The sequence below is a fragment of the Anastrepha ludens genome, chromosome 3 (assembly GCF_028408465.1).
Source record: "Anastrepha ludens isolate Willacy chromosome 3, idAnaLude1.1, whole genome shotgun sequence".
In the NCBI taxonomy this organism is placed as follows: Eukaryota; Metazoa; Arthropoda; class Insecta; order Diptera; family Tephritidae; genus Anastrepha; species Anastrepha ludens.
Window position 1 is genome coordinate 7,974,794 of NC_071499.1, and position 12,579 is coordinate 7,987,372.

Genomic DNA, 12,579 nt, shown 5'->3' on the forward strand with positions numbered 1-12,579 from the left:
AATAATAACTGCGTATTCGTTTTTTCCTGTTTCTAATACCTGCTGACCACCTTCCTCTTCATTTGTTTTCCAATTTTATCCTATTAAATTAATTAAAGCTTAAAACGCATAGCAGCATAGGTCTTACCTGGGCTTTAATTTTAATATTTTTATACATGGATTTAAAAATAAAATAAATAAATTCTAATAATTTAATAAATATGCCCTTACTTCTGGTACAATCAAGCAAATAATGCCAAGGCCTCTCACTTTGGTTTATTGGGTCCACATGCGGGTATAACGCACGAATACTTGTACACATGCAAATAAAATTTACACAGCTATGTTAGCTGGTTAGTAGTTAATAGAGGAGGTGAAATTATTCTGCACAATGGCGTATGACGAACCAAATTGCAATGCTTTCGGCTGTTGCTGTGTGACTGTGGCTGTGTCCAGTGCTACTGGGCTAACTTATTGTAACTTGTTGCCTGCTTCGCTATTGTGGTCGCCGCCTTTGCTGGTGTGCTCTCCAATTGTCGTCAATGCCTTTGCATTTTGTGTTGCCGCTTGAGTGATTTTGAAAATAGCGGAACGACTGAATGGAAACGCAGGCACGCACGCACGCACGCACGCACGCTCGCACGCTCGCAGACACTCGAAACAAGCTCAAGTATGCAATTTATTTAAATACGCACGCTTACAGACATAATCATTTAGCTAAGCATTTATGAGAATAAGAAAATAAATTGAGAAGGTGATGCTGCATTGGCAAGTGTTTTGCGTGAAAAGTTGCATGCAGCCGCATAGCCGCCCGCTTCATTTGTGGTGGAACTTCAATTAAGATGTGGTTTAAGAAAAGGCGTTAAGATTAAATTAGCGAGTAGCGGAATGTGTTCATTAATATTTATTACCTAAGTGGCACCTTTGTGTTGACTTTAATGAGTCGGATGACATTTTATGCAGCCTTATTTCTATGCGTTTGCGCCGACTGAAAATTTAAATGCGACTATGGAACGTCATTTCAACTCATTTATTAAATCTGTGGCTGAAGAAGCTTACAAATTAGAGGTACAATGTAAAGAAAATGTTTTAGTTAAGACTTATAAATAGTCGTACATTTCATTTTCAATTCGATTGATTTAGTCTGTGACATGACCGGCATATCTTACAGACTGGAGGTATACAATTTTACATAAAATTAAGGTAATATAAATGTTAATAACATCGGCCATAACAGGGCAGAATTGAATAACAGAGCAGAGCGTCAATGGAAGATTTAATGTAAAATCAATATTTTTCGTTTTATTTTTAAGATTTTATTGTATATTACTTCAAAAGTGCTCTGGTTATAGGTGGATTATGAAATATCATTCTGTACTCTCACCTAACGTAGTTTGTTCGAGTTTAAGGCTGGTATTGTCACTTGCAAAGCGAATGAAAATATAGGCGAATTTAGTAGCCCCGAATTGTGGTATGAGAATCTCCAGCGAATTCACCACAAAATGGCGAATGAGCGTCGAAAATGAATTTTCTGTATTGCCATTGGCAAATTCGCTTCGCCATTACTGTCAAAATTTGCCTGCTGCTTATTCTATTCGCATTGGAAAGATATTTATACGAAATATGAATAAATATAGTGGATAAATAAGAATGGTAAAAACAAGATTACGCACATCAGAGAGTACGTGACGTCAGCCTAGCATGGTTTTGCAGTGATGCCAGCTTTTTGCTTTTGGCAATAAATACAGTGATTTTTTATACTCAAAAAGCGAAAATTTTTGAGTTTGGTGTTTATTTATTTTTTTTTAATTTGAAACTACCAAAATTGTAAGTTAAGAAAAAATTTTTATAATTAAAAAAAAAAAGGTTAAAAACATCCCCTCTGAGAAGATTTTAGTGCTGCTGAAAATTTGTTGATTCTTATAAAATTTGACGTTTTGAAAGTGCAAATATAATTTTTGCTCCTTTTGAGGTTACCCGAGAATACTAGACCTGCTTCTCTTAACCCCTCTTAACATTTAAAACCTTTTTATAAGTTTTGAAAAGCATTTTGAGTTTACTGAATACGAATTAAAGGTACAGAGGTTTAATTATAGCAAAAAACCACAAAAGATCCGGGTAATACTGAAGAAGCCATAACGACCTCTTTGAAAAGGAAGTACCTTATCTTCTTACATAACCTCAAATACAGCAGACAAGTATTTTTCGGCCCTCTATGGTGTATCCTAAGTCATTAAAACTAAATAACTTGCCTTACAAATCGCTATTTGGCTTTTTGAGAGAAAAGTTAGGATATTTCAATGGGATATACAATTACGAACTATACCTTTGCAAGACCCTATATCAGCTATCCCTATCTTAAGCCAAACTCTTCATTAAATTTTCACCTACAATAAATTTTTACTAATTTGTAATCATTTTGCCTCTTTCTAGCCTACAAAGGATGACACAAATGCAGCCACTCCGTTGGAAGACAGCTGGTGCTGGGAACCAGAAAATGTCAAATCTGACAATGATCACTCCTCGCAATCATCGAGTAGCGGCACTGGCAACGAAATGGTCAACATTACTCTGGAGGAGGTGCCACTGGGCAGCAGCGCACGCACCTCATCCAAAAAACGCGTACCACGCGCTTCCAATGAGCATAACGTGGCACTCGAAAAGCGGAATCAGCAATTGGAGGAGGAGAATAAGCAGTTGAATTTGGCGCTCGAAGAGTTGGACAATCAACATAATCTGGCTATGCAAAATGTGCTTGAACTCAAAACCGATCTACAGCAGAAACTCACAGCTGTTACCAACACTTATGAGGCCTTGAAGAAGGAGCACGCCGACAAATTCATAAACAGTGAATTGGCAACGGCCACAATGCAGAAGCAATTAGAGAGTTTAGCGAAACAACAAGAAGCGTTTGAGTCAGAGAAACAGGTGCTGCAAACTCTGGTTATTAATTATGAAGCTGAGATCAAGAAGTCCACTGAGGATATGGCCGATTTGCAAGCACTGCTCGATAAAAAGACGCAAGATAATGTGGAACTTATTGAAAAGGTGAAAGCTGCCGGACATTTGACAGACAAAGCTGAGGCAGAAATGGCTCAACTTCAACTGCGTGTGGAACAATTAATGAAGGAACTAGAAGATGCAAAACAAGTGAAGGAGAAAAAGACATCAGAGTCGTCGACCAGTTCAACTGGCAAGCAAAGCGAAGACGAGTTCATTGTGGTGCGTGAAGGTGACGCCAATTCTTCTGGCCCCGCCACGCCGCCGACAAAGGAAGAGCTAAAGGACAAAATTGTGCAATTGGAAAATCGAGTCTCGGAATTAACATTGGAAAATGGCAGCTTTGCATTGAAATTGCAAGATTGTGAAATGGAGAAGGAACTGGCGTTGACGGTGCTGCGTGAAAATATGCAGGAACTACAGACCCGTTGTGAGGAAACTGATGGCGCTTTGCAAGCTGCGAAAGAACAATTAGAAGAACAACAAGAAAAACTGGAAGCTTTGAAAGAAAAGGCGGCTGAAGCTGTCATCGCACAGCAACAGCTAAAGGCGCTGACTGAAGAGAAAGTGAAGATCGAGACGGAGATTACCAACATGAAGGAGAGTTTGCAGAATGCTTTAGAGCTTGAGAAGCGATTGTTGTTGTCTGAGAGTGAGAAAGAAAGTCTGCAGATTGAGTTACAGGGTCTACGTGCCACACAAGAGCGCGTCACCGAGCTGGAGAGCAAAGTACAAAACTTGATGGTTGAGAATCAACAGTTGCACCTAACTGCAGATGTTGAAGCAGAATCTGATAACTACAGCGCCGAGTTAGCGGACCGTCTCAAGTCGCTGAATGACGAAAACGAAAGTCTACGTGCTGAAGTACTTTCGATGGCGCAAGCGAAATTCCGAGAAGCCATTGCTGAGGAAAAGCAAGAGGTCACCGATTTGGATGCTGATGATGATGAGCCATTAACGGTGGACAAAATAAGAGAGCTACTCAGCTCGCACATAAAATCCAAGCTGACGAACGAAATGGAAGAGGCTTGTCGAGCAGTGCAGGAGCGCGTCACCAGAACCGTCAATGCAATGGAACGGAATATATCACGCATGTCTGAGGAAATACTCGATTTACAAGACAGTAAAATGGTTTGGGATCATGAGAAAAAAACGCTTGAGGCCGACATCTCCCAGTACATTCTACAGTGCGACGAACTAATGAAAAATAACGAGATATTACTGAACGAGCTGGAGAACTATAAACGCAACAAACTGGAAACGATCCACGAACACAACGAAGAAAGCCTTATGCAGCTAGAAGCACAGCTGGAGGAGTCTAGTAAGTTGAACCAGTCTTTGGAGCAAGAATACGATGAATTAAATAAAAGCAAAGATGAACTCGAACGTGAGAAACAAGCGCTGACCGAAGAGTTACGCGCCATCCAACTGCGTTTCAGTGAGCTGCAAACAGCCGAAAACGATCTCAAGTTGCAGGTCGAGGCATTAGAGTTAGAAAAAGGAAATTTGCTGTTTGAGCTAAACGAACAAAAGTCCATCAATTGTAAGCAAACAGACGATGATGTAGCGCTAAAGAGCGCTGAAGAAAAGCATCAAAACTTAGAAGGTCAATTGGTGCGATTGAGCAAAGATCACGCAGATTTGGTAGCAGCCATGCAGACGCAAAAATCAGCACTGCAGGATGCCATAAAGAAACGAGAGGAAGCAGAGAAAAAGTTATCGGCGCAAGAGATGCTTGTGATGCGCATGCGGCAAGATGTAAAGCAGCTGGAAGAGAAACGCGATCGGAGCGGTGACGTTCAAAAGCAACTCGATGAACTGGCCACACTTAATCAGCAGTTGAATCAGGAATTATTGGCCAAAGGTATAGTAGTGGAGAGCCATAAGAAAAAAATACTAGAAACGAGTGATTATTTAGCTAAAATACTCGAGCAGTTTAATGAGTCCGAGCAAAGAATAGCAGAGAAGGAAAGCGCATTGAATGAGATGCGTAGTTTGCTAGCAGAGAAAGAGAAAGAAAATGATGAGTTGCACGAAAAGTTACAACAACAAACAGTTAATGTCGAACACTTGTCGCAGCTGAAAGAGGAGAAAGAAGCACTTATAGCCGAATTTGAAGAGTTAAAGCGGAAATACGAAGCACACAGCGTCGAGCTAAAGACACTGCAAGAATCGGCGGTAACATCTACCAGTACCGATGCGTCAGCAATTACACGAATTGCACAGCTGGAAGCAGAACTCTTGGCTACAGCTGATTTGCAAAAAACTGTCGAAACATTGAACTACGAGAAGAGCGAAATGATTAAGGCGCTGCAACAGAAACATGCGGAAAACATGCAATACTACACAGAAATTCAACGTCTGCAGCCACTTGTACAACAACTGCAACATCAACAACAAGAAAAACCATGCGATAGATGCCCAACGCTAGACAGCACGCTAAGCGAGTTACGTAAGGAGCTGGAGAAGCAGCAAGACCAAATAAAATTCCTCAAAGAAAAGTCCGATATACTCACGACAAATTTACTGACGGAGCAGACAAACCAGCGGCTGATACAGCAGGAGAAGGCGGAAGTGGAAGAGCAAAATGCGGCTATACGTAAGGATTTAGAGCGACTGCGAGAGCATTTGCTGGAAATTGAAGATATGCATACGCAGGAGACGGTGGAAATGCAGCGAGAGTTGGAGGAGACCAAAGCAAAAATGATAGCACTGCAGGATGATGTGGCGAAATCAAGCAACGCATACACATCGGCGAGGTGAGTTCAAAATTGGAACAACTTCTTGTTATAGATATAAATTAGCTGTTGTTATAGTGGCTCGGCCAAATACCCAGAAAGGGTGTACGCTCCAATTATATATATTGGGTAGGGGAGTAAGTCCGTAGCGTTTTTACCGAAGTCTTTTATTTAAACAAAAAACAATAATTATATCAATGAGTTACTCAATTATATTTTCTGTTGATAACGACCAATTTGTTGGTGCTGTTCCGCCAATAATCGCCTGATTCGGTGTCAAAGAAGTAGTTGAGCTAGTTTTGAAGGACCTCTTTGTTATCGAAGGTAAGGCCCTTCATATGGTTTGACAGGGAGCGGAAAAGATGGTAATTGGTCGGTGCAAGGTCCGGAAAATACGGCGGCTGCTGAAGGACCTCCTATTCGAGCTCTTGGATTGCTGCTTTGACGACTTGTGCAACATGGGGCCTGGCGTTGTCGTGAAGGAGTATAGTTTGACCATGCCGATCATGTCTTTTCATTCGAATAGTCTCATTCCCGCGGTGTAGCTGGGCGATCTAGAGCCCCTTGTTGACCGTGGCATTCTTTTCGAGCATTTCCCAGTGCACCATGCCCTCTCAGTCCCACCAAACACAAATCATGAACTTCTTTGGATGAAGATTCGGCTTGACTCTCGGCTTTGGTGTATCTCCTGGAGCCACCCAGTCCTTTCTTTGCTTCATATTGATGTATAGGCACCATTTCTCATCTCCCGTGACGGTTCGGAACAAAAAGCGCTGTTTATGATCGCGCGTTGCTCATTTGAAAGCGACTTTCTTCGTAATTTTCCTTGATCTCGTGAGGTACACAGACTTCCAATTTTTTGGCAAATCCCATTGAATGAAGGTTGTTCAGAATCATTTTAAGATCGCAGTTCATTTTTAAGCCGGTTTCCGGTTTGGCGGTCGTTTTGCTTCAAAAGTGATTTGAGACGTTCTTCATTAAATTCGGAAGGCCTTCCGCTGCGGGACGTGTCATCGACGTCAAAGTCGAAAATGTTGATTTTTGCCTCCTGGGTATTCCATTTTTAAGCCTCATCATGCACTCCGCTTCGAGTTGATCTGTTCTGTTAGATGACCAGCTCAGTTCACAGAATACTTTCACTATTATAAACACGTTTGCAGATCTTCCCTGCTTTGATTTCGCTGCGACTGGGTACCCAGAATGTTTTAAGATCTGTCGATAGGCCGTCAAGGTTGTTGTTAATTTGTCTGGGCGACGGTTCTAGACAATTCTATGGCTTGAAAAGAGAGAGATAATATTAAGCTACTAGTCTCCGATGACCCGATTTGTCTGGGCGACGATTCTACGGATTAAAGTGACAGAAAATATTAGCCCACCAGTCTCCGATGACCAAAATAGTGACACTGAGGATAAAGACGATAGCAAACTCGTTGGGTTAAAAGCAAAAGTAACATTTTGGCCAAAATTAGTGCCACTAAGGGTCAGAATTCGCATGATAGGATTCAAAGCATCCTTGACTGGAAGAGCTAAAACGTTGCTGTGCGCGCATCTAAGAAATTATTGAAGTAACTCAAAAATGTCGAAAGAATACTTGCCTTTAGAGCGAGATGAGGACTGTTAGGAAACACACAACAGCTGATTGCCAGGTTTTCGGTATTTTCGTAACCGATGTCTTAATGCAATGATTTGTTATGGAACGCCGAGACAAGAGTAGAGAATACAACGGCCTAAGGTTTTTGGCGCTGGCGATCTCGTTTGATTAAAACCAAAAATATTAAATTGGGGATGAATTCGTTTTTTTTTAACTGATTTCGCTAATCTTCCCCTGCTTGAAAACAGCGGCAATATTGAGATTCCTACGGCTATTAAGAATAAAAACTAATATTCTCCAAGAGGCCAATAGGTCATGAAAAGAAAAAAATACTTGTGTTACAATCAGGCTAATTTGGCCGCAAATATACAATATAAGAAAAGATCAGGAGAATTGCTCAACCTTCAAGAGAGAACAGTTAGAAGTTCATGGCTTTTGTCACCGGTCATTAGCTGTTAGGTAGGCTACACTCTTCTCGGCTAGGAATATTTTCGCATGAATATTGCAGAAGTTGTTGAGACGAGGAAGAGAAAAAAACAGTTAGACACTTCCTCTGTAATTGTCCAGCCTTAGCTGGGAGTAGAGCAAGGTTGTTAGGGAAATACCATTTTGACTCTCTTACGGAACTAACCGATGTTGGGATAAAACGTATCCTACGTTTCATAAGAGAGTCTAACTGTTCCATGAAAAAAAATGAGCAGTAAGGTTCCTGTATTACACAGTGGTACCACAACGGATCTACATCGTCTAAGTGAGTTGGCTACTCTAAACCGACTGCCACAAAAACCCAATCTAACCAAAGAACTAAAACTCCGAGGTTAGAGAACAAAAAAAAAAGAAGCTAAATCAAGTTACGAAAATGGTAATCTGGTCGCAATAATTACCAATTCGAATTGAAATTTGAAAAGGTCGAGCCAGGAAGCAGCAGGAGATTTGGTGGCTCCTAAAACACTCAGGCTAAACATCCCATGGAATTTAGAGCTCTGGAAAGAGGGTACATAGTCAAGGAGGGAAGGAGAAAAGTAAATATAGAGAAAGAGATAGGAAAGAATAGAGACAGTGATAGGATAGTTAGTCCTGTGAGAATTTTCCAGATTCTTTGGCAAATCTGTAAATATCCTCCAGTTTTAGAGAACGAATATTACTCATTCTCACGACTCCGGAACCTAAAACTCGTAGCCTTGCTCTAGCAAAGGCAGGACAATCACAGTGAAAGTGCTCAGTGCTATCCGTCTCCTCCAAGCACGACAGGCACATTGGGGCCTCAATGATTCCAATGGTGGTCATATGCTGACCCCATGGGTTGTATCCTGTAATAATACCGACCATCAACCGAACGTCTTTCCTACCAAGTTTTAGTAGAAAGTTTGTTAGTTTTCTGTTCGGACTTGTCACAAAACATTTTGCAGTTCTGCAGCGTTCTAGACCAGACCATCGCTCTTTATGTGAATTACATACATAGTAGCTGATCCACTTCTTGATTTCCGCAGAACTGAGTCCGATTAGTGCCTCTGGTCACTGTGGAGGAACCGCTGATCCACGTTTGGCCAATTCATCGGCAATTTCGTTTCCTTGAACACCGGAGGGTCCTAGAGCCCACATATATAAGTACAACCCTGTTTTGTCTTGCGACAGAATTAAGCTTCTTCTTACATTCTTGAACAATCTTTGAGCTGCAGCCTGACTGTCACTGAAAACTCCAATCTGTTTCCCGCTCCATCTCCTCTCACATACCCATTCTGCTACTTTTAGAATGGCAATCATTTCTATTTGGAAAACAGTTGCCATTTCCCCCATAGCATAGTGATACTTATTACTATCGTTTAGGTACCATCCGGCTCCAGACTCTGTTTCATTCTTGGACCCATTGCTAAAGAAAATATCCGTCAAACCTCCCTGAATGCATCAAATTTCCTTCCAAACGAAACTGTGGGTATCAGGTCGTCTTTAGGTGCCAAAAACAGTGGATACTGCTCAGATAGCAACTTAAAGTCAGCTGATATTGGCAATTTCGCTGAGAGCAAAGTTACGGGACTACGATAGGCGCCACCTCATTATTCTTCCATTATTTCATTACACCACCTCACTTCGCCATCGTGACTTTTGCTACTAAATAGAACACGAAGTCGACTATAGCGTTTCAACAAATTTGTCTGCCTGTTTCGTAATCTGCGCATTAACAGGAAGTTGGAAAGATGACTTTAAATACTTACATGCATTTGTGGAAAAAATTCTAAAAAACCTCCTTACTTTTTAAAATGAGTTATGTACCTATATTCATAAAATTTATTTCACAGATAAGTCACAAATTGAGTTTAGATAAAAAAGTAATGAAAAATATTTTAAAAGAAGTAAAATTACCTGTGCATAGAAAACGTGCCTTCTTTTGTTGTTACTTTTTTCTCTATGTACCGACATTTACTGGCATATTTTATGCTATATACACAAATGTATACCGACACACACAAATATGTGTGTATGTATGCACAGATAGGTACACGAGTACCATTCCGCCGTACCGCTGGCGTTGGTTGTCGACGCAGTAAGCATTAAAAATAGAAAACGCCTTGAAAGTATAGTGAAATTATCACCTAATTACGGGGCAAACAATATGTTCTGAGCACCGGCAAGCACAGCGGGGGTGTGCATGTGGGCACTGTGCTAAGACGGAGACAAAGCGAGCCAGTTGAACTGCAGGCATACACGCACACACACACGCACATACACGAAGCTTTCTGCATATGTGTTTACACTGGTGGCAGCCTGACATTACCTGCGTTTCGTCATCGTCATCTGCCGCTGGCTGTTGGCTGTTCCCCGTTTTCTGTTTGTTTTTCTTTATAGTCTACACTTTTCTGTACGCTCCAGTATTGCACCGACGCGCACGGCAACAAGGCAGCACAAACATCAGCAGTCGCAGTCATAGGTAATAGTAACCTGCTATCGCTTTTAAGCCTTTCGTTAAGCTTCGTCACGACTCACGGCAATTGGTGTGCAAAGCGATAACGTGTCACATAGCGTTGGAAATTAGTTGAATTCGATATTGCGATGGCGTCGGAGATAGCAAGAGGGCAGGTGTGTGAGTGCGGTATTTTAGTGCGATCGGCGGGTGCTATCGCTGCTGCTGTTGCGCTATTGGTGCTCCTGTTTCTGCCAATGCAGCCAATGCGCATTTGCAACGCTACAACAAAATTAGAACATTCGCGTAGTGCAGGCGTAATAAGGCGGGCGCGTGTATGTAGCTAGCTGGTGGCTAGGCTAACGCTGCTACGCTCCAAATGCAATGCATTAGTTTCGTGTTGGTTATAAAACAAAATTTTTATATTGTATATGTACCCATGGCTATTGCAATTTCTGGGAAAATCAATTTTAATAAATGCGAATTTTTTCGATTTTTCACAGTATACGCGCCAATCAACATGCCGAGACGTTGCAGGCTCAGTATGCGCTCGTGCTGCAGCAACGCGACGAGTTAGTTAACAAGCTGAGCTTGGCCGAGGATCGAGAATCGAAGAATCAGGCGGCGTTGTGTAATTTACAGTGTGCGCTCGAGCAGTTCCAAAATGGTGAGTTGGCAAGTCGTCCGAATGGGCAATGCAAGTATGGAGAATAAATGGAATATAAATATTTAGTTAAAATAAAGGGTGATCAATTTAGAGGTATCGGATAATTTTTGTGTAAAATCATTCATGACATTTATTTATTAAAGATAATTCTGCAACTAGGCCGTAATTCGGCCATCCGTAAACACCAATTTTGAATGACTCGCTGGAGTATTTCGGTCCATATCTCATGAATAACTCGTAATGTTGTCATCCAATGCCTCAATCGAAGCTGGTTTCTCCACAAAGCATTTGGATTTTACATACCCCACAAATAAAAGTCCATTGGTGTAATATCACACGATTTTGGTGGCCAATCCACTGGTCTGAGACGAAAGATAAATTTGCTTACCGAAACGACAACGCAGTAAATCCATTGCTTCACGGGCAGATGGCAAGTAGCGCCATCTTGTTGGAACCAAATACTGTGAAACTCATGGGCTTCACTTTCCGGCATCAAAAAGTCGTTTATTTTGGCGCGATAGCATCCGCCACTCAATGTTACATTGGCGCCAGCCTCGACTTTGCAGAAATATGAACCGCTAATTCATCCAGCTCATAGGCCGCACCAATCGATTGTTTTCAATGGATGTAATGGCTGTTCTTGAATGGTTTCGTGTTGCTCTTCAGCCCAAATATGGCAATTTTGCTTATTCGGCTACGTGAATAAGTCAAAAATGGATCTCATCGCTGAACAAAATTCGGCTTCCAAAATGCGGATCTTCGGCGAGTTTTTACGGGCTTAACGACTGAAATTTTGACGCTCTGGAACATCGCCGGCTTCAGACCTGGACTAGCTGTATTTTATATGCTACCAAACCAAGAGCTTTGCGTAAAATCGCCCAAGTTCTGCCATAAGATAAACCAAGTTGTTGAGATCGGCACCGAATCGATTCTTCCGTGTCTTCGGCAAAACTCTCATATACAGCCGCAACACTCTCTTCACTTCGGGCTGTACGTGGTCTAATCGATCGAGTGTCATCCAATAATGTAAAAATATTCTCAATGAATACTGAAAAAAAAATTATGTATTTAGTTTGACAGTAGCCAAAACCCGTAGTGGGAAAAAGTACCTTCAATCTGATCATCCTTTATAAACAAAAATTTTGTAAAAGCTTTTGAAAATTATATATATATATATATATTCCTACAGACAAACAAAACGACATCAAAGCCGCCACGCATAGCATACGCAAGGAGCTGCAACAGGAACAGGCAAAGCAAACGCAGTTGCAAGCGGAGATTGGCGCATTGCAGCAGCAGCTGGCTGAGGCCAAGCAGGGTTTGTGTGCGGCAGCACGGCTCTCCGATCAGTTGGAGGCGTGCCAACGTACGACAGCCATGTTGCGTGAAGAAGGTGAATATGCGCTTACGTTTACGTTTACGTTTTTTGTAATAAATTAAATAAACTGGCAAACGAATAAAATGAAAAGGGGCGAAATATTGTTTACTAACACCTGGCTAAAAAATAATAATAATTTACATAAAGCATAATAGCGCCAGCTATATTTAAAAAGAAAATATTTATTAATTGCAATATATGGCCGCAAATTGTTGTTACTAACCCACCACTACCCCATCTCAATGAACCACGTCAGCCATAAGGGAAATCTTCAATAACAGCACGCAAACAGGCATTTGGCATTAATGACCCGAGTAACCAATTTGT

The 12,579-nt window shown here is 41.4% G+C and overlaps 1 protein-coding gene across 1 annotated transcript in view; it reads left to right on the forward strand.

Moving 5' to 3' along the window:
• LOC128856977 (thyroid receptor-interacting protein 11-like) overlaps nt 1–12,579 on the forward strand; it is a 59,376-nt gene that overhangs the window by 40,662 nt on the left and 6,135 nt on the right. The window contains exons 2-4 of the mRNA XM_054092457.1: nt 2,413–5,738; nt 10,711–10,874; nt 12,064–12,267. Coding sequence (XP_053948432.1) covers nt 2,536–5,738; nt 10,711–10,874; nt 12,064–12,267 — 3,571 coding nt within the window. The 5' untranslated portion in view covers nt 2,413–2,535. The remainder of the gene's footprint in view (nt 1–2,412; nt 5,739–10,710; nt 10,875–12,063; nt 12,268–12,579) is intronic.